The 23,747-nt window shown below is 35.5% G+C and overlaps 1 protein-coding gene across 1 annotated transcript in view; it reads left to right on the forward strand.

Moving 5' to 3' along the window:
* LOC149547831 (putative splicing factor 3A subunit 1) overlaps positions 1 to 23,522 on the forward strand; it is a 28,797-nt gene extending 5,275 nt beyond the window's left edge. The window contains exon 2 of the mRNA XM_089791878.1: positions 23,007 to 23,522. Within this exon, the coding sequence (XP_089648004.1) occupies positions 23,007 to 23,276 (270 nt within the window). The 3' untranslated portion in view covers positions 23,277 to 23,522. The remainder of the gene's footprint in view (positions 1 to 23,006) is intronic.
* Positions 23,523 to 23,747: the final 225 nt, after the last annotated feature.

Raw genomic sequence — 23,747 nt, forward strand, 5'->3', positions numbered from 1 at the left:
TTGGACCCTTTATTGAGTTCTTTAACAAAAATAAATTTCCTGCTGTGATTGAATTCTTTGTTCCTTCAATCAGCTAGCATTTAATCCCTTGAATGCAAGATAAAGAAAAATAATTGTATCTCTAAGATACAAATGCAACAACAGGACTTATTAAGGACCATTATACATACTTTACAGATCTTATGCAAATCGAATACAACCATTGAACAAAAATGTTCTTTCAGATAACAATCTTAGAGTCTTGTTTCACTGAAAAATGTAGACTCACGAAAAAACGAGAATCGAAGATTATTATACACGACTTTTAGAAACACCCGTTTCAAAAAATGATGTCACTTTACATAATGACCAATATCGCGTATCTATGATTGATACTACATGAAATCAAAGTCTCCACTTTGGACAATAAAGAGACAACGGTTAAAGAAGTAACTGACTTCATCAATGCAATTGTGGAAGAAGGAACAATAACATCTGAAAGAAACCATGTCAGATAACAAGCATGAGCCACATCATTGCATACTTGGCGCCATGTGATGTTAGCTAGATGGTGAGGGAGGTAAAGGTAAAGTCTATAAAATAAGCAGCTCTCAAATACAATATAGATGAATGCCACAAACACCAAAAAAAAAAAGAGGAGCATGATGAAGTCGCAGCTCAAACATGACACAAAAGACGCAACTTATCCTGGTAAAACCCTTCAACTTGAAGGGAAAATACCCAGCCACACGATAAAATATCTTTTTTATTAAGAAATGTTCAAGTACAATGCTTTCCACTTGATACAATACATAATCACACAAAACAATCATGTAGTGACCCTTCATATCACAACCGAAGGTCTCTTCAATTTTCAAATACAAGTCTCTGCATATTTCCAAACACATGACTCTTTGCATGACACACTTCTCGTCATATAATATTATCTCAAATATCAACCTAAATATCTTCTCCAGCTGTTGACACAATACAAAGTATTACCCTGATAGCAAAATTAAAGAGAAAGAATGAAGTTGCTGGTCTCAGTTTAGATTCAGGTTTGGGTTTGAGAATCAGGTTCACGGATTTGATCAATTGTTTTTGAAGGGGGTAAGGATTTGGGCAAGCTTTGTTTTCGTCCATACAAAAACTTATAAATAAAATAAATAAATAATATACACATATATGCAGCAGCAAATAAGCTCATAATACATCAGTACGCTAATAGGCAAGTAATATGGCCAAGTACTACACCATATATATATTAATGTTTTAGTCCAAATAAATAGAAAAATGACAAAATACACCACCATATCAATGTTTCTGTTAGAAAACAATAATGTCAACTTTAAAAATCAGCCATCCCTGATAAAATATCATTAATCGTCATCAAACATATCATCATCCTTCTGCTGTGGCAAATTAGAAGCACAAATAGTGCCACTCGCATCGATACTAGCAATCTCAGCCTCAATATCAACCTCATGATCAATAGGTAGCTCATGGCCATCATCAGCTCTAGTGCACCAAGGTGAGTAATTGAATCATCCAACTCAGCATGATTTGGTTTAACATCCTACTGCCTTGCCACCCCTTTTTTGTCGGGGTATTATCTGTGTGTTAGGAGGCTCAAGTTTGAATGCACATAGACGAATGTCCTAAGACGAACAGGCCGGGGATGTTGGCTATAATGAAATATAAATTAATATTCATCAACAAGAATTTAGAAACTTGAGTCTTAAGTGTTGAAAGCTTACTTATGTTGAGGGCAATGGATTGTAGGTTTTTCAATGCTTGTCCATGGGAGTGCCACCATTGATGAGCATCAACATTATGCTTGTTTGCAACAGCATCAAAACCACAACTATTTGTGCTTGTGAAACTCATAAATTCAGACCTCACCATAGGTCATATGTTATTGGAATAAAGTCTACGAAGGGCTGCTTTGTACCCTTGACCAACTTTAGGATCTCTTTATGGGGCAACTCTAATGCTATTCTCATCAAGGACTGTTTGACTATAGTACTTGTGGATCAATACAAAGACAAGGAGATGCAAAGGGGTATGTGCTTTATGTGTTTTATTGAGTAGATTGAGGAGTATGTGCTTCAATTCCTCTTTGATGATGATGAACTGACAACCTATCAAGATTTTCAAATTTGAAATTAGAGAGTTAAGAGTAATGAATAAGACGAACATGCTAGGGATGTTGGTTATAATGAAAATATAAATTAAATATTCATCAACAAGAATTTAGAAACTTGAATCTTAAGTGTTGAAAGCTTACTTGTGATAAAATGTTAATGGCAATGGATTGTAGGATTTTCAATGCTTGTCCATGGGAGTGCCACCATTGATGAGCATCAACATTATGCTTGTTTGCAACAGCATCAAAACCACAACTATTTGTGCTTGGGAAACTCATAAATTCAAACCTCACCATAGGCCATATGTTATTGGAATAGAGTCTATGAAGGGCTACTTTGTACCCTTGACCAACTTTAGGATCTCTTTATGGGGCAACTCTAATGCTACTCTCATCAAGGACTGTTTGACTATAGTACTTGTGGATCAATACAAAGACAAGGAGATGCAAAGGGGTAGTCCTTTTATTCTATCTCTCCACCATGATTTTCTGTAGTTCCTTGAAGAATATTTCTTCAGGATCTTGCTCTTTCTCATTTATTATTTTTATCTTAATATCTTCAATTATTTAGTCAATGCCATCATATACCTCACCCAAGCAAGCTCTATTCATTTTAGTGTATTGGATTATGTTCAATATAGGCTTTGTAAATCTCAAGAGGTACTGAACACAATCCTACCAAGAGTCATCTAGTATCATTGCCTTGACAAAAATTGCCCTTGCACTACTAGATTTCCTCAATATGTTCCAATTAACAGTGATTAACATTGTAGACAATGCCTCTTTAAACTTCACAAGGTGTCTCAAAACAATTGTGTTGGAGGCAAATCGGGTCTTAGCAATCTATTTTAAAATCAAAATAATAGTAAATTAAAATTAAATAACTTAAAAAAAAAGTTAACTGAACTAAAATATATTTTAATTTTAAATTAATTTAACCTACCTTAAAGAGTTCCAATCTTGAGAATTGTTTAAATATGCCTTGTGGCATATGGTGGTTGGTGATGAACATTTGGATCTCTTGGGCATCGACATACATTTGTTTGATATACTCAATATTGGTGCCACTTTTTCATAGCACTAGGTCGAGTGAGAAAATGTGTAAGATGTCTAAAAAATGTGATCATAGCACTCCTCAACCAATAACCCAACAAACCTATAGTTTTTGGCATTGTTTGTTATCACTTGAACAACATTGCAAGTGCCAACTTGCTCAATAGCTTAGAAAAGAATGTTGGCAATAAATGGACTGTCCTTCACTCGCCCTTCACAATCCATTGCTCTCAAAAACATTACTCCTCTTGTGAATATTGTAATAACATTGATCAAGGGGTGTTTCATTGCATCTTTCCATCCATTAGATATTATGGACATTTTATCCATGAATACCTGATGGCCTTCAAGGCATCGTTTACATCATAGTTGGAAAACTCTCATTTGTGAACAACTCGCCAATCCCCTAAAAGTCTATTTGGGAAATACTCGGCCAATTTAAAAGAAAAAGAAAAAACTTGGGAACCTAAAAAATTGCTAAAATTCAATTAAAAATACATTTTTTTTGCAAATTTCAATGAGAAGATGCATTTAATGAGTTAATTAAAGAGAACACAAAAGAAACAAGCAGAGTTTAGATATATAAATGCATAGTGGGTACAAATTCGCATTCTCATGCAGAATGCTGATGGCGAGAAGCAAAATAGTAAATAGTTTCTGTCAAACTAGAAGTCTAGAAGTAAATACTAAATAGTAAAGACATAAATACAATCACATCTTCCTCTTTCTTGCTCTACTAGCGGATAAGAGAGGGGGTCTAGTCCTCGAAGAGGTGCCCCACACTAGGATTGGTCGTGAGTTGCGCAACTGTGAAGTCTGTGGCTGTTTTTGCTCGGTATCCCTACTGATTGGCTTTGCGTCTTGGAAGTGGATGTATCTCCTCCTATATGTAGCACAGATAATGCTTCCTCATCGACCTCGTCCTTAATGTCATCCATTGTAAAATGAAAATCTGTTCCAGCACCTCCCTCCATGGCCCGCCTCTCCAAATTAGCAACCTCCTCTGCTGAAAACAATGGACTTGGCTCTTGTGTTGTCTAATCAGAATAAGGATCTATCTCATCCAAAGCAAGTGGATTAGGTATTGCTGAACTTTGTGCTCTTTTTATGCGCAACTTAAGATTATAGTGCACATAAACAAGGTCATTGAGCCTTTTTTGAGTCAATCTGTTTCTTTTCTTTGTGTGGATGGACTCAAATAAGCTCCAATTGTGCTTACAATGAGATGCGCTACAAGGTTGGTACAAGATTCTAAGAGAAAAATTCTTTAAATTGGGAGTATTTCCACCCCAAGTTGACCACCAACCATCTGTAACACAAAATATAATAAGTTATAAAGCAATGAAAAATAATAATTAAAAAACACAACTTATCAATTTGCAAAAGTTTTTAATTTTAAACTTTGATGGTTCACTTGGGGCTTGAGTGCCTCTTGCTCTCTTTTATAGTGTAGAAGAGAACAAATTACTCCTTGATTTCACATAGACTTGTTGTTTGGTCACAACAAGGTCTCTCTCCGCTTCATTGGATATCATCGTCTAAATGCATCTAGAGAGACCCTCCACGACCTCTCCATTAGGATTTGAATAGGAATCATCAACCCTACAACAAACAGAAAATGAAATCAAATCTTAGTACACAACCTTAAAAATAAAGTAAAATGAATTCTTAGTAAAGTCTCAAGGAGAATCATAGTAGCTGAATTCGGGGTTGAGGAAATAGCCTGCTGCACGAATGGGTTGGTAGAGCATATTGTTCCACCTCCTATCAATTATTTCTCAAATGGGGCAAATTTGAGTCTGTCTGCATGGTAGTAATTTCTAACAGCCTCTTTGGCCTTATCCATGGCCTAATAAAGACATCCCGTTGGGGATCGTTGCCCATCACATATGCGCATGACTCTAACTAGGGGCATAGACATCTACATTTGAAATTTGAAAAATACAAATTAGTTACTAACATAATAAGTTAGAAAATAATAATGAAACTTGAATCAACTAAAAAAACAATGTTTTGATTCTTGAAGTTACCTCCACAATCTCAAAAACCTTTCAAAAAAAAAACTACCATCAAAGACTATTCGTGCCATAGCCTCTCCTTCGGGCTTCTTTGAGTAAGGTGAAGCAACCCAATCAGCACACACAAATATTTGTTTCACAAGCAATATTGTGTTGATAATACTTTGCAACATCAAGAACACCGTTGCAAACCTTGTGATAGCAGGTCTCACCAAATCTTTGTCTTTAGTGATCCTTCTCATCAAACTGAGAACCCATGGGTGATTATAGATATATTTGGTGACTCACCTTGCATCTTCTACTATTGGACTCACTCAATCAAGTTTTTCTATGTCCAAAAGAAGGTCAAGGACATGTGCTGCACAAGGTGACCAAAAAAGTGTGGGGTGCCTCTCTTGGAGGATTCTACCTAAAAGATTAGTAAAAAATTAATATTTAGTTACAAACTTTCCATATTTACACCAAATCTAAATTGAATAATATCATAGCATTATATTCATGATTCTTATTGAACATAAAAAATAAAATTTATCTGCTGCTACATATGCTGCTGCATTATCTGTGATGATTTGCACCTCATTCTCTACTCCCACCTCTAGGAGAACATTCTCCAACATTAAAGCCAATGTGTGTGCATTTTCCACTTTATTGGAGGCATCAACAGATTTCCAAAACACCACATCATCTTTGCAAGCAAACAAGAAATTAATAGTGATTCTACTTCCATCTGTCCACCCATTAGATAAAATGGTGCAATCTTATTTCTTCCACTCTTTCATTTGGTCTTCTATCAATACTCTTGCCCTCTTAACTACATTGTCAAGCAACCTACAAAATTTAGGTGTAATAAAGTGTTAGTAAAAAATAGGAAATAACAATTGAAATTTAAAATGTAACAATGAACTCAAGTGAATTTCAATTATTTACGGTTACTAAATAGTAAAATACTAACCTTCCACTCAAGTCCTTGCGAGAAGGGGGCTTGTACCTGTTGCGCGATATTGAAATTGCGATCACCAAATTAAACCAAGAGGGGCTATCAACCACATACATTGAGAGATTGTTGAAAAACCAAAAATCAGCTGTTGAATTATTAGTTTGCTCATGCACCTCCTTGTTCTATTTAGTACCCTCTAATGATGGTTGTGATCCAGTTGTGTTATTGGACAGAAAATAACTCCCTATCCTTGATGCAGCTGGTGATGAAGAACTAAGTAATGTAGAAGGAGTGGAACAGACAAAAGAGACACTTTGTTTGTGGATCCTTGGACCACAAAGAGATCCCGCTATGTTCTTAAGTGCTTCTTCTTCTTGAATATCAATAAGAGCTCCTTGAGATTCAGCTATGGCCGCCCTCATAGCTAATTTCGCTCTCTCCTTATTCAATTTTTTCTCTTTAGCAGCTACAAGTAGGGTATTGATGAATCTTTTTTCTTCTTCAGTTGCCTTGCGACAAGAAGTTGAATCATGTTTCTTTAGGCTTGCAAGGAGGTACTTGAAGCAGTTTATGCCTCCAGAAATAACTTTTTCACATGGAATGGATATAACCTTCGCAACATCATTTGGGGCTTCATAGGCATACCGCCATGCCAGATCTCTTGCATTTCTAGGCCGAGTACCTATATATCCAGATGGGCATGGAGTTTGTGACCACTCTTCCTATGAACTTGTCATGCTTTTTAAATGCTTAACCGCTGCCCTACACATATGAATTTATAGTAAAATGAATAAACAAAGTTAGAGCTTAGATATATTGACTAAACAAACTAAACAAACAACTAGGGTTTGTTTAAAAAAAAATCTTACATATTCTTCAAAAAAGATTGTCAAATATAGAGCTGAATGACTTTCAAATGATTCAAACATAGAGTTGAAATGCTTTCAAGTGATTTTAATTCATTTACAAGCAATAAGAAAACAATAGGACATTTTTTAAAAGTATAAAAACAATCTCATCAAACCTACTTGGGAAAGTGATTTGTCTTTTAAAACCGGTTGGAATCCTCCTCAAATCCACTCAAATCCGCCTTGAATCACTTGCAATCACCTAAGAATACCTTGGAACCCTTCTTCTCTCCCCTCCTCAAGCCTCTGATCGCACAAAAGAAAATTGGTGTTGCAAAAATATTTTTTTTGGCCTATAATGTTCTTGCTAACGTGCGATCGAGTTTCCTTTAAAACTCCCAAGTTATTAGCAAAAACTTGCTGAAAAATTGGTGACTACCCTACAATTTTTTTGAGCTGGCGGAGTTTTTGAAATGGCAAGTTTTTTCACCAAATACTTGCCGGCTGAGAAAACTTGGTGATTACTTGCTAATTGTAGAGTAATTAGTGAGTGTGCCAACTATGGTCGACATGTTTCATCTCATTGTCCAGTAAGTTAGTGTGTACCTTCTCATAACCCAAGACTTTCAACCCCTTTGAAGCCTTATCTATTTATCTCATCATTTTTTGCCAATACGGTGAGCGAACAACACTAAATGCCAATTTATTTGTATAGATACATTTAGCTACGTCTTGCTTGATAATGTCTCTACCCTCATTGTGAAATGCCATTTCCAAGGGCCTCTTTGCTTTCTTATTGGACATTGGTTCTTGAGGAATATCCAAGAAATGACCCTCTACGGGATCCTGATTGGAAAATGATGCCATAGAGGCTCTTGGTCCTCTTTTACTTTTAAAGTTGTCCAAAGGATTATGGATTGCATACCCAAGTGCTTCATCTTCTAGTCTTTGCTCTTTAATATATGTCATTACATTAGAGTTTGTAAGAAGGTTTTTACTTTGAGGCTTCCTAGGAACTTTTGACTTGCCAATACAAAATTTGATGCCTTTTTGAAGGATAAAGCACAAATGTGCTTTTACTCAACTAAAGGAGCTATTATATTGATGTTTGCAATGGCGACAACTCCAAACGTAGCCTCCTCTTGGTAGTTGTTGAAACTTGAACCATTTCCACATACTTCCATAGTGGAGAGTTCGGGTTTATTTTGAATTAGAGCCTAGAGGTAGAAACACTATATTCTATGAATCTATAAACACCATACAAGCTGCAACCCAAAATGAAAAAGTAAAATAATACAAGAGAGTTCATTTCATTTTGTTCAAAAAAAAAAAAAAGAGAAAAAAAAGAAAAAAGAAAAACTACAAAAATCCACCTCCTTTGTTTAAATTTTCCTCTCCAATGTCTTTGAGGAATTCTCAACATTTGCAACCACTTAGGAATAGCTCACAAACCAGCTTAGAGTATGTAACAATCACCCTGTAACACTCTTGAGCAATGTCAAGCAAACAAGAAAGTTCAGCAATGGAGGCAAGAAAATTTTGTATTTTATTCACAAATGCACAAATGACACTTGTTTTTGCCTTTTTAGAGGTCAATTTAAGGTATAGAGGGTTGAGTTGACCAAAAAATACCAAAAGGACAAGATCAAATTGTGCCTAGGTCCTATTAGGCCACAAATTCTTCTCAAATATGCTCAAGATTCAGCAGGCGGAACCCATAGGCTGTGGTTGGGAGCCTATCCATACCCACATCATTTTGAATCCAAACCTAGATTCTAGATGAATTGGATAGTGACCTAGGCTTCACCAACGAGAACTTGATACCTTAGATTAAGAATTAAGACAACCAAGGATGGAAGGTTGCATTCTTCAAAGGGGAATAATGGCGAAAGGTTGTGACTTGTTTAAGGGGAAGCAAATGCAAATTGGTGTAACCTTTCAAGATGAAAAGGTATGATCCTAACCATTGTGAATGATATAAAAACAAGACACATTGAAGAAGATGAATCAGCATTAAAGCTGATAAAAATTACAAACTCAGGTCTTTTTATATATAAGAATTATATATGTGTGAGATAGTCTGGGATGAATTAATGCATTATCATATCATAGATCTTCATGATATGTCTTCATTTGATAAGAAGTATGCTTCTATTTAGATATTTAATTGCTTCTCATGTGTGATTAATGTGGATGAAGATTCCTTTAAGCTTATAGCCAATTAATTATCCCACTATGGATGGGAGGTAGGGCTTATGAGAAGGGCAAGTAGCATAAAGGTCCATTTGAGTAGTGGTAACCCCGAGTGGGGCTGGGAGGCCAAATGGCTGGTGCCATTAACGAGTTATTGAGCTTGATGGATAAGCTCAATGTGCCTTGTATGATCTTCCAAGTGCTTCATATTGAGGATGGGTTCTTGGGAAAAGCCTTTGGGGAATTCCACATGCACATTATGATGGAATGCATATAAGGGATGCAAGTAGTACCTATGTTCCATTCGAGTAGAGGTAACCCTTAGTGGGGTTGGGAGGCTGAATGGAGGGTTTCATTTCGTGCTCTTGGGCTTGATGCAAAGGAATAAGCTCAAGGCACCTTATATGCTTTCCCAAGGAACTCCATCAATGAAATTAGTGATATCATATGATTATTGTTTCTGACATTATTCGGAAAGATATGTTTTTATGGATTATGTTTCAATGATTACCTAACATAATTAGAGGGTCTTAACTAATTTTATTCCACAATTGGTCAATGAAATTGTTATCTCTGTTCCATTTCTTATTTTACTTGAAATTGTAATTTTAGGACAAAAACTAGGGTGTTGGAAAAGGGGACATTACAAGGGCATTCGTATGATAACATTAATAAAACATTCGTGCATATACATTATAGATCCTTAATAAATAACATTTGTCTTGAATGAAAATTTTAGATGAGACTCAAACAACTTAGCAGATGTCAAAACTTAATTTAATTTGCTTTTATAATACATTGTCAATATGTGTGTGGTATCAAAAAATAGGATACAAGTTCAAACAAAATTCCCAAAGGCTTCAAGTTTCTCTTTCAATTACTATATGAAAAAAAGTGCATTGCTGCGCCTAATCTGCATCTCCCAACATTGCATCAAAGTTAGAGTCGTCCTCCGAGTTACTGCCATAGAGAGGATTTTCTTTATCCAGTGGATTCCCAACCAATCTCTTGTTCCTCCTTCTCATGAACTTGGGTGGTGTAACATACCAAATCTATTTACCAGATACTATAATCAAATAACAAACAATTCATGGGAAATACAATTTTGCTTTTGTTTTTAATAAAAGAAGTAACTGCTATCCTTTTCACTTGAACATAAATAACTAAAAGTTTGTTTACTAATTGAAAGAGATTATATCTTGATTAACTAACTTAACATAAAAGATAGTTTAAACTAACAATTATCGTTTTTCTATTGCAGAAAGAAATAATTCAATAACTAATTTCACATGAAGAGGAAGTTAACTATTTTTTCCATTTCTTAATTACTGAATAAAAGAAAGCCTTCGCTGAAATAATCATCAGGGGTTCTTACCATCCAGTCCTTGATCTTGCAATCTTGACCTAAACTGTTCCCACCCAACTTCTGCATTGAAGTGGCCTGGCCCTTCGCAGAGGAATGAAAACATGGTATTCAAATTTTCTTGCAATCAAAGACATGGCGCAGAACCCACGACTGTTATAGTCAGTCTACCGATGGACATCTTTGCCTATTAGGATGCCCTTCCTAGCTAGACAATGCCCTACTGGTTCAAGTGAATGATGGTTACTATTGGTAGCATAGTACCAGCTTGGCCAAGGTTTTATTAATGCAAGGACTGTACGTTGTGCTGTCAATGCCACTCCCAAACCATATCATTGAGCCCTTTAGACTCTTAAGGTCTCCATGACCCATCTCGTACTTGGTATCCATTTTAGGCAATAATGGTTGATTAACGTAAAAGTAGTAACTCATTGGCATTAACAAAACTTATCTGGGTTCCATTGATTGTGACCAAATTTACAGGGATTCCCTTTGCAACAGTTCAAAGTTGTTATAAACTTTAAAGAATGATTGACCTTATATAATCTTTTCTACCTTCCTGGGATAGAAATGGAAACCTTCCCAAATAGCAGCTATGCTTATAACTGACTAGGGTCGATCTAGAATCACAAGATGATACAACATTCTTACTGATGAAATACTGTCATATTTTACAATAATCTGGTTTTACCCAATTTAAGGATTCTTTGTTATCAAGAGATTTGCAGTGTTATTTAAATGTCAATATATCATTGCTGGCTGATTGATGATTAGATTTTACTCCACAAATGGAAACTCGTTGAGCTATTTTAGAATTTGTTTTGTCCTGATGAAAGAAAAAAGAGAGAGATGTTCACCAAGTATTTCTAGGAATAATTATCCGTTAAGCATAATCACAAGGTTCACAGATTTGTATCAGAAACCCACATTTTAGAAGATATAAATAGATTCCTATCAGAAAGACTGCGTTTACCATGATATACAAAAAGTCAAGCTCCCAAAGATGTGTGGATTCTTAAGGACATAAAGCAGATCAGGAAGAGAGTTCCATTTTAGTTATGCAAGACAGTTTTTCCAATTTTTTTAATTTGCATAGACCATGCCTTTCTGACTAAGGAAAATATATAGAAAGTTTTATACGACAAGGTAGTCCTTATTCAGCTCATTCCCAATTACTTAAGGATAGGGATCAGTAAAGCTTCAATTTCCTATAAGGCTACACCAAGGTTTGTAAAAATAATGATAGGTTGGACAAACTCATCCTCAAAATTTTGAACTTAGTCTTGTTGTTAGATTTATTGAGCTTCGGGTCTTCTTTTCATGTGGTATCATGGTTATGTTCCTCAGAATCCTAATAAAACCTTATGCATGCCGTTGCCAGTAATGGTTATCAATGCCATACATGATTCACCATTCTGAGTATTAAAGATTTACAATGAATGCAACAGTAATATAACAATGATTGTTTATATTCTTACTGATTACTGATCAGAATGTTCTTTGCAGCTTATCTTCCACACTTTTCTGCTTTCCTTTTCCTTCGATTACATATCCATCTTATTCCTCATTCCACTTGCACCTCTCTCTACACTCTTTGATCTTTCTTATATATCATAAGCTTTGATAAGTCGGCTTGAATACCCTTTCAAATATCATTCAACATCCAAATAGTTGGCCTCAATTAGTTAATTGATAGACAAATGATTTCTGCTAACACTTGATACATATTGGGATTAAACGCTCGGTTAACATGGAAGTCCTTTGATGCTCGACCAATCAGTTGATATTGGAAGCTGGATACCCTTCAATGCTCGATTGCTCGGTGAACACTGAGTGCCCTTCATTGCCCGACTGCTCAGTCAACACTGAATATGTTTGGTTAATATTGCAAGTTCTTCATTGCTCAGTTAATATTGACATTTGTGTAACATCAATTGCAACATACAATTTGAAGAATTGTTTCCAATAATTTCCCTCTTTGGCATTGATGGCAACACAACATGTCAACATACAATGATAAAAAGTACAGGCAATTAGATAATATCCTTCGTTTGATTTTGATTCTCATCCATTCCAACTCCCTTTGTGTTTCTGCCTGGATTTGTCTCAGCTATTTCCAAATGAATTCTCCCTCTTACATCTGGCATTACTTCGCTGTGTACTTTTGTCATTATTCTCCCTCTTTGCTGTATATTCTCATCATCTAAATACTTTCCTTCTTTGACATCAAACTCTCACTCTTCCTCTTTGACATCAAACTCTCCCTCTTCGACAACAAATGCCAAAGGATACATACTTTGAAGTTACTATATACCTATATGCACTGATTCATATGCAACATGGTCTGCATTTCACACTTGAAGTGTGACAACTGCATCAACTTGATATATCTTCAATGAGACTTGGTTGATGCATCACTATCTTGTGCTTTAGTGAGTATTAGATAGGGGAATAACCCCTAGTTTACCTCGTAGATACATAAATGAATCTTTAGGTAATGCCTTAGTAAATATATCTGCTATTTGCTCCTTGGTGTTCAGATATTCCAATCTCACCTCTTTGTCTTGAATCAATTCCCTTAGGTAATGATACTTGATTGCAATGTATTTTGTCTTTGTGTGCATCACCGAATTTTTGATATATTGATTGCACTTGTGTTATCACAATAAATAATCACCGGTTCCTTGATTTTCTCCTTCATTCCTGATAATAATTGCTTGATCCTTATTATGTTATAACAATTAACTGTTGCAGCAACATACTTGCCTCTGCTATTGATTGAGGAATACTATTTTGCTTTTTGTTTGTCCAAGCTACTAATCTCTTTTCAAGAAAGAATGCTCCTCTACTGGTGCTTTTTCTGTCATCAATGCTTCCTGCCTAATCTGCATCAGTAACGGTTCTTAACTTAAGGTTTCCTCCTTTCTTGTACCATAAACCATATTCTTCAGTTCCGTTTAGGTACCTCAAAATCCTTTTTACTGCCATCATGTGATGTTCTTTAAGATTTGAAGAAAACCTTGCAATTATGCCAACTGCAATGCAATATCAGGTCTAGTGTGTACCACATACCGAAGTTTCCCAATCATTGACATGTAGGTAGTTTGATTTACCTCCTTTGAATAATCATTCTTTGAAAGTGCATGTTTAGTAGACATAGGTGTTTCAACTAATTTAGTGTCTTCCATTCCAAATGCTTTCAATATTTCCCTCATGTACTTTGACCGAGTGATGAATATGCCATCCTTCATTTGTTGAACTTGTAGGCCAACAAAGAATTTTATTTCTCCAAACATAGACATTTCAAATTCTTTTCTCATTTCTTTAGCAAATGATTTGCATAACATCTAATGTCTTCCAAATAGGATTGTAACAACCACTTTTCTTGGGTCTTAACTAACAACTATCATACCAAAGATATACAATTATTACATCATATTCATAGGAAGACATTTATATCAGTTATGTTCATGTGAATGAGATTAATAGTTACAATTACTTAAATAGAAAACTCATAACTAAAAATTGAAGATACCATCAATGAATTTACCCAAGAATTTAAAATCTACATACATGAAATTTGAAACCGAAATCAATCAAGGGATGCTTCTGCAAAACCCAGGTTAGTCCATAAATACCACCAGATCAAATGACGATTACCATCAAATACTGCTATATCAATTAGGGCAACCAATTACCATTGGATTATTTAGGGCATCACATACCACTGTAATAATTAGGTCATCAATTACCATTGTATCTTTCCTTTTCTTTCTATTGCTAGCTGTGGCAATAACATAAGATTAGAAGATATGCTATAATCAATATTCTTATAAATGAAAGACTGAAATAACAATCCATCAAATAAACCTATCTCTTGCAAATAAATATATTCCATGTTCAGTTAGAAGATCAATCGATCTAACGGGTTGCCAATTACATTACGGCTTGCTAATTACATTGACGATAAGAGTTGCGTTCATTTAAAGAAATAACTGTAACAATGATACAACTCAATTCATCTTATCTTCTGCTTGAATAGACATCATAAAAGTAAAATACTTGTTTCCGACAAACATTTGAATGCGTAGCCTATCTTTGTCTGATACACATTTCGACATTTTGTGGAGAGGGCAAATATTGTCAGGGGCTTAACCACTCAACCTCAGACCATAACTTATCCTCATGCAATCTCTAATGAAAAAGGCCCTCCCTATCCGGAAGTAGACATGGAACAACTTGACCAACCTTTGAGCATTTTGGTACTAGGGTATCATTCCCACCACTCGACTAAGCATAAGGATTTGAATATTGGACTACCATGAGGCAACTCTTGTTGATTAATATCTCTTTTCTTTTGAGCTTACAATTATTATTAATAATGGTTCATTTCTTTTCATGCAGGAAATAATTCTATGGTTCAAAGATTTTCAACTCACCCTTCATCTCAGCCAAGATGGCCTTCCTGGATGAATTTCCTGGGTGTATGCTTAAGTGTTTTTTCAGAATTATAGTCATAGTCAATTTCTTATGACCCTTCCAGACTCATCACAGAATTATGAAGTATACTTTACTTGCATCTTTTGTGCTTATTGTCCTTATATAAAGTGTATTTCACAGAATTGACTAAGCAAAAACATATATCATTATGCGATTAATTTCTAAGTGGAAATCACCAGCAAACAATTGTAATTAATTATTCAAACTAATGAATGTACCCTCTTGTGGATATCAGTGAGATATGAATCAAGGTTTGCCATCGAATTGGCATTCTGATTCGATATCAAAGCTTTAAGAAAATAAGTCTTATTCACTTACACACTCATCCCTCGAGTGGCTGCCTGTATTGCCTAAGCCATGAAATGGCTTCAAATTTAGATGCACATAGTTCAAGTCCACATAAAGATTTAAACATGAAATGCAAAACATGACTTGGATTGTGCTTTGCCTTGAGTTGGTTTATACAACTTGTTGCCGTGTTTGTCAATCGGAAGTGCATGACAAGCATCACCTTCCAATGACTCTACTCAGGTTTATACGAACTCAGAATGTAGGAAGAATTCGTATCTAGCAAATGTAAGAACTCTGGCTATAGTTCTGAGAAATAGCGATGTTAAAATAGAAGGTAATCCATCCTGTTGAGGGTTTGTGCCTTGCAAAGAATTATAGACTTAGACAATTTTGAGAGGAAAAGCCCTCCTTCCCAGGCAGCGGGGAGAATAATAAAGAAAAGTCATATGTATGTTAATTAAAAGAGGGTGGTGGTGAGAGTTACAAATGTAAACAAGAAGTCATCGACACCAATATTTTAAAAAATGGCCATCTCAAATTATAAGGCCCGATGGAAAATAAAATAGAATATGAAAGGTTGTCACGCATGAAATAATATTAGGTCATAGCCAAGGTGAAAGAAATAATATCGTCTTAGTATTTAGCATCATGGTATTTATAGGTACCTATATATGTATGTATGCATATACGCGTACATGTGTAAACCCAACCATATATTTCTTATGTATACGCCAAATATCAAGTATGCGTATATGTCCTTACATATATAAAGTTGGTTTACGTATGTACGCATATACATGTATGTGCATGTATAGATATGTAGGTATCATGATGTCGATATGATAAGACATAATTATACATTAGAAGGCTCCAACCAACAACACAATTGCAAAGGTACAAACTCGTTCGATTTCCAATTCATGCTTAGTAATCTCGTTTACTATTAAATGATATGTGATTTAATCAAGTTAGCTCATGGTCATCCAATGTACACTCTTGCTTGCCTAGTCATTATCCTTAGCTCTGGTGGTTTAGGGCTTGTACCTATTTGCTCAGTGATGGTGGTGCCCCTCCATGCCCAATTCCTTTCTGACAATGCTTCCCCCCTTCAACGTGCTCCTGCAAGGGAATTCTCCACAATTATATTATATTCCTCAATATAATAACAATTTACCATAACAAATTATTATTCATAAACCACCATAATGGCAAACCACCATCCCACTTCCCATGATGAATAACCAATTTTCTAAGATTTCAAGATAACAATATAATGGCATCATAACGATTAATTAGCATGTCATCTTCATATGAAATTATAACAATTAACCATCTTACTATTTCACATGATTATAACAAATTTCAACTGTCAACTGACTTCATGTGACACCTCAACGGCTATATGAACATTTTAAATTAGGTAAATAATTGGGATGTAACAATGATATCATCCACAAATATTTTTGCTAGTAATATCTTGTCTTGTGGTCCTTCCTTTATAGACAATTATTATTATCATTGGTCTTTTCAAAACCAATTCTTACCAGATATCCATGCAACCTTTCATACCACGCTCTAGGAGCTTGCTGCATTCCATATAGAGCTTTGTGTAGTTTATATACCATGTCTCTTTTTCTTGGATCAATGAAACCTTCCGTCTGTTCAATGTAGACTTATTCCAGGATTCCATCTAAGAAAGTTGTTTTTATATCCATCTGATATACTTTGAATCCCTTTTGTGCAACATATGCTAGTAGTATTATGACTCCTTCAAGTCTTGCAATAGGGGCAAATACTTCTCCATAGTCAATACCTTCTTGTGCATAACCTTTGCATACTAGCCTTGCCTTGTTCCTTGTTACTTCTCCTTTCTCATTTAACTTATTTCTGAATATCCATTTTGTGCCAATCACATTTTTATCCTTAGGTCTAGTTACAAGAGACCAGGTGTTATTCTTTTCTATTTGCTCAATTTCTTTATTCATTGCCTCTATCCAACCTTCATATCCTAAAGCATCTTTTACAAATCTAGGTTCAAATTCACTAAGCAAGCATGTACCTTTTAATTTGTTCCTTGTCAGTATGCCATTTGTCTCTCCAATTATTTGTTCAGGTGCATGATGTCTTCTGACATATTTTGCAAGTCTTGGTTCTTTCTTTTTTGTTTTTGAACTTGGTTCACTTGCTTCTCCACGATCTTCTACCTTTTAATCGGGCTCCTTTGTCTGCGACTCGGGTTCCTCTGGCTGATTTCACTGTGACTCAGGTTGCACTGTCTGTGACTCGGGTTCCTCTGGCTAATCTGACTGTGACTTGGGTTGCACTATTTGTGACTGTAACTCCGGTTGCATTGTCATGACTGGATAGATGCATTTTGCTGTTGCTCAACTCCAATTGATTGTGGTAAAGTCTTAGGTTCTTCTTCATAATAAACAAACTTTCTGTAGTCTTTAGGCTCCTTGCTGCTCTGTTTTTCACTTCTTTTTGCAAACTCATCAATCTTCACATGTGCATTTTATATAACTTTGTGAGTAGCACGATTCAAACATTTGTATGCCTTATTTTTAGTGGAGTAACCTAGGAATATACCTTCATCACTTTTTGCATCATGTTTGTCTTTCCTTACATCTTTCAAGATATAACATTTTCTTTTAAATACTCTGAGATAACAAACATTAGGCTTGTACCCATACCATAATTCATAAGGTGTTTTGTCAGTACCTTTCTTCAGTGGAACTAGGTATAGTGTATGAACTGCCATGCTGATTGCTTCTCTCCAGTATTTAGGTGCAACATTTTTCTCAATCATTAGTGTTCTTGCACACTCCATGATGGATCTATTCATTCTTTTTGTATACCATCTTGCTCTGGTGTCCTAAGTGCTGATACATGTCTTTTGATTCCTCTTTCATTGTAGAATTCATTTGAGATGAATTCACCTCCTCTGTCTGCTCTTAGGCATTTCAAATTCTTTCTTGTTTCTTTCTCAACTCTAGCTAAATACCATTTGAACTTTTGAAAAGCATAAGATTTATTTTTTAAAAACATTATAGTCATCATCCTAGAATAGTCATCGACAAATAGAATGAAATATGTGTCCATAGTAGCTTTCTATACCTATTGGTCTGCAAAGATCTATATAAACTAGTTCCAAAACTTCTTCGGAATTGAAATACTTCTCAAACTTCTTTTGCTCATATTTCCAATTTGACATTGTTTACACATGGCCGTCTCAAGTTTCTTCATATTTGGTATGCCTCTTACTCTTCTGTTCTTGCTTATGGTAACCAGGTTATCAACGTTGACACATCCTTTTATGCCATAGCCAACTTTCCTCTATTTGAGCCAATAAACATGTATTTTCAGTGAGATCTAGGCAAAACAAATTACCTTTTGTTTGATTGCTTGTTCTAACCAGGTCTCCTTTACCATCCAATAGCTTAGCTTTTCCATTCATGAATTCTACCTTATATCCTATGTTGTTCATCTTTGCCACATTGAGTAGATTGTGTCTAAATCTTTCAACCCATTAGGCATTTTCACATTTGATTCCTTCAGTTAATGCTATGAATCCTTTTCCTTTTACATAACATGGTTCACTATTTCCAAATCTAACACTTTAACCATCATAGTGTTCTAAATATTCAAACTTAGTTTTGTCACCAGTCATGTAATGAGAACAACTACTATCTATGATCCATGTTGTTTTTTTTGCTAATATGAGAAATAAGTGCCATCTTTTCATTTTCCTCATTATCAGATTTGTCCTTAACAACAATATAAACTACTTCATTATCATCATTATTAGAATCTTTAACAATGTAACAAGATTTCTTACCTTTGTCTTTGTAGTCCCTGTAGTTCTTGAAGTCTTTCTTGCCTCTAAACCTGTTATTTCTTTTCTCATCTTTATCTTTGTTGTTTGGACAACTTGCAGCAATATGACCAACCTCTTCACATGAGAAACAAATCAATGAAATTTTGCCTTTGAATTTTCCTTTTCCTTTTGATACTCTTTTTGCAAGCAGGGCTTCAATGACTTCAAGGTCTTCATCTGTTTCATCTTCTTCACTATCCACCTGTTTGCCTTTTGAGTATCCTCCTTTGCTACGAAGAGTTAGTCTAACTTTGAATGCAGATTCAAAGTTGCTAGGATTAGGAGCATACTTATTAAAGTTATGCAGTCAATCTTCCCACAAGTGCATCCAATGTTATATTATTTTTTGGATTGCATCTCATCTCTTGAATTGCTGAAACTCTAATTGCATAAATAGGAAGAAGAGTTCTTAGTACCTTGCTAACCATTGTCTCATCAGTTATTGTTCCTTCTACAATTCTTATTGCACTCACATTTTCTTTGATTCTTTCACTGTATTGGACACAGTTTTCACCTTCTTTCATTTTCATTCGATCAAACTTGCCTCTTAAACTTTCAGCCTTAGCTCTTTGCACATTTTTATCACCTCCATAGACTTTCTGCAGTTTTTCCCACATTTCAAATGTAGTAGAATAATCTTTAACCTCATCAAATTCAAAATAGTTGAGAGAGGAAGCTATATCAATCATCACAATATTGTGATCCTTTGCCTCTTTCATCTATTCCATAGTCATAGGTTTAGGTGGTACGTATCTATTTGTCAAGTAGAACAGACCAGTATATTCAATGCTTGATAGGTGTAGCTTCATCAACTCCTGCCATGCTGAGAAGTTTTCTCTGTTAAGCTTGGGAATCTCCTTTCTGTATGACATCTTGATCTTTAGCTTAGGTCCTTGAAACCTTTCCTGCAAGCACCAAATGCTCTGATACCAATTGTTGGAAATGAAGAGAGAAAATGAGAGCGGAGGGGTGAATTAGTTACTACAAAAACAATTCCTTGTCTCGATGTCAAATCAAACTCTTCACTGATAATGCAATTCTTTGTCTAGCTCGGTTAAAACGAATTTAATGCTATAACTTGGTTAACAAAGCAATCTTATGATTATTAATCTGTTTTAAGCTTTAGTAACTTAGTTGCAGAAACATAATGCATAAAATAAATAACATGAACACAGATGACACCAAGATTTAACGTAGAAACTCAATTTGGGAAAACCACCATGCAACTAGTTACAATATTTTTCACTCTTCTAAAGTGAGCCTTGTTAGGAGCAAACTTTGTTAAAGGTTACAATACATATTGTTAAGTATGATCTTGTTAGAGGATTTAGATCACTCTGTTAGGATTTGCCTGGTTAGAGGTCTTCAAACACTTCAATCTTGAAATGTCACCTCACTTGAGGATTTACAATCTAATTGTTAAGTCAACTTTGTTAAGAGATTTCTTCACTGCTACAATGGTTAAAAGATAATAGTAATTTGACCTAATTTATGAAGCAACTTCCTTTGCAGATTCAGATCTCTGTTTTGGCTTGACCTCTAGATCCTTATTGATCAAAATGTTCTTAGAAGCTTATCTTCCACACTTTCCTACTCTGTCTTTCCTTCGATCACATATCCATCTTATACCACATTCCACTTGCACATCTCTCTACACTTATTGATCTTTCTTATATATCATAAGCTTTGATAAGTCGGCTTGAATACCCTTTCAAATAATCATTCAACATCCAAATAGTCGGCCTCAATTAGTTAATTGATAGACAAGTGATTTTTGTTGACACTTGGTCCATACTGGGATTGAACGCTCGGTTACTCTGGAAGTCCTTTGATGCTTGGCCAATCATTTGATACTGGAAGTTGGATACCCTTCAATGCTTGACTGCTCGGTTAACACTGAATGCCCTTCATTGCCCGACTGCTTGATCAACACTGAATATGCTTGGTTAATATGGCAAGTTCTTCATTGCTTGGTTAATATTGACATTTGTGTAACATCAATGGCAAAATACAATTTGAAGAATTGTTTTCAACAACTTCTATAGTCCATAAATATGAGAATAAGATTCTTGCATAAAAGCTATTTATTTTTAACATGTGAATTCATTGTTGATGAAGATTAGTGAAAGTGTAGGATGTGTATTTCTGTCAACTAATCAAAGGAAAATATTTCTAAAAAGAAACAATTAAGCAAATTTAAAAATAGTAAATACTTTTCCATTCAAAACTATAATTTTTCCAAACAACAATATTACATATTTGGAGCTAAACAATAGAAAAAAGTACTACTTTCCAATGCTAAACAATTCTATAAATTAGGGTCAGCAGGAGTTTAGTGGTTTTGCGCTTAAGTTCTATCTAACCCATAGAAAATAACAGGTAAGTACTTAAACATTTTAACTATTGTTATTAGTTTGACTATACCGCTACACCAAAAGACAACCTGGTGGCGAGGGCAGCGCCCTCGGGCGTTAATGGTGGCCTTGAATTCTACCTGAGCACACAAGGATTTATGACAACCCCATACATGCACATGGACATCACAGGCCCACCAGGCTCTGCATGTCTTGACCTCAGCTCTGATACTACTAAGGCCCAACCACTACACCAAAAGACTGGCCTGGTGGTGAGGGTGGTACACACAGGCATTAAGGGTGGCCTCAGGGCACAGCTTCCGCGGGCGTATATCCGAGCATCCTAGGATTTATGACAACCCTATACAGATGTGTGGCCGTTGGGGCACATCTCTTGCACAGGGACATCACAATTTATTTAAGAGACATCACAAAGAGACATCTGGAATAATATACTAGGAAAGAGCTATGAACATTATGTACCAGGTAGACAGATTCCCCTGAGCCACAATCATGTATCCTAGGCCCCATATATACATGCATCTAAGCATGGAGGATTCCGACTCCCATAATGGTCTGTGTCCCACAAATATTTTGGTTGCATGTTTGCCATATGCAGAATTTTGAATAAGACATAATTATTTTGTTAACTTTGCTGTTTAATAAATAAGTACTATATGTTGGGAGGTTGGTGCCTCTGTCCCCTCTAGGTGAAGGTATCCTTTAGCATAGATCAATGGATTTGTGACATGTGTTTAACTGCCTCCTGTGGATCCTTCTCTGGCTGTTGTGATGTTCATTGACAGCTCAAGCTTTTGGTGTAATGATAATAGTGATTCCAACAAGTGGTATCAGAGTGCTGGGTTATGGGTTCAAATCCCTCAAGTCATGTTGAGGGGGGATTGTTGGGAGGTTGGTGCCTCCGTGCCTTCTAGGTGAAGGTATCGTTCAATATAGACTAATGGATATGTGACATGTGCTTAACTGCCTTTTGTGGATCCTTGTCTCTGGCTGTTGTGACATTCATTCACAGCTCGAGCTTTTGGTGTAACAGCAATGGTGATTCCAACACTACATAATATGATGTTTTAGAAAACAAAGGATTTACAATTAATACATGGAAGACCTGGCAAATCTAGTAAGTTGAAGTTAATTTTATGTCAAGTATCGGGTAGTATTTTTGGGAAATTTAACCAATCAGAATTGTTTTTCAAAAGTCTACTAGATGCCATTTAGCAAATTATCTCTGACAAAGTATTCACTTGCTTTTTCATAATGGTCTGGTGTAAATGAGAACTGATTATGTAGATCAGAGGATTTTATGTCTTAGATATTGCACAATACATATCTTCCTGGAACCGCATTTTATGTCTTTAGCAAGCAGTTATTCCCACAGTAATTCTTCATAAATGTTTCTTATGTCTATGTATTCTTTTAACTGTTGCAGGGATCTGTGCACATTTCTATCTCTGTTCCTAATATTGAAGAAGGAAATATGAGTGGGCAGATGCTGGAGGTTACAATACAGTCTCTCTCAGAATCTATTGCCAATCTTAAGGAAAAGATTGCAGTAGAGATTGCTCTGCCTGCAAACAAACAAAAACTCAGTGGTAGGGCAGGGTTTCTCAAAGACAATTTATCACTTGCATATTATAACATTGGGCCTGGAGAAATATTGACCTTGGCGCTGAGGGATCGTGGTGGGAGAAAAAAGTAGGCCTGCAATTTGGTTTCAAGATGTTGGAATTTGAAGCAATGTTGATGAGCATGCTTCCTTATCTTCATGGATGAGGCTGTAGCTAAATACTCTGTGATCTGGGAACTGGTGACTGTTATGAAACATTAGGAACAAAATTTTCTTGAAAGTTTTCATAAGTTTGCTGTAAATATTTTAATTTTGCCATATTAATAAATTAGAGTAATGCATGCTAAGTGTAGCATGTAATATTGATTTTTTGCTTCAGTTACTATTGGTTCTTAGTGCTAAAACACTGGATTTCCTTTATGCCAGCTTAGCATTCAATTGGACTAAGTTATGGTAAGTGAGCCAGATATTTTGATCTTCTGCTTTGGTTACTATGGTTCTTTAATGCTAAATTCATGGTGTTGCCTATGTCTTTGTCTGGTAGCCTGAGTGATGCAGGTACCAATTGGAACACAGAACAGTCTATCAGTTCAGCTCTATTGA

Source organism: Cupressus sempervirens, chromosome 7, assembly GCF_028749045.1.
Source record: "Cupressus sempervirens isolate cs-2001-9-10 chromosome 7, ASM2874904v1, whole genome shotgun sequence".
Taxonomy (NCBI): Eukaryota; Viridiplantae; Streptophyta; class Pinopsida; order Cupressales; family Cupressaceae; genus Cupressus; species Cupressus sempervirens.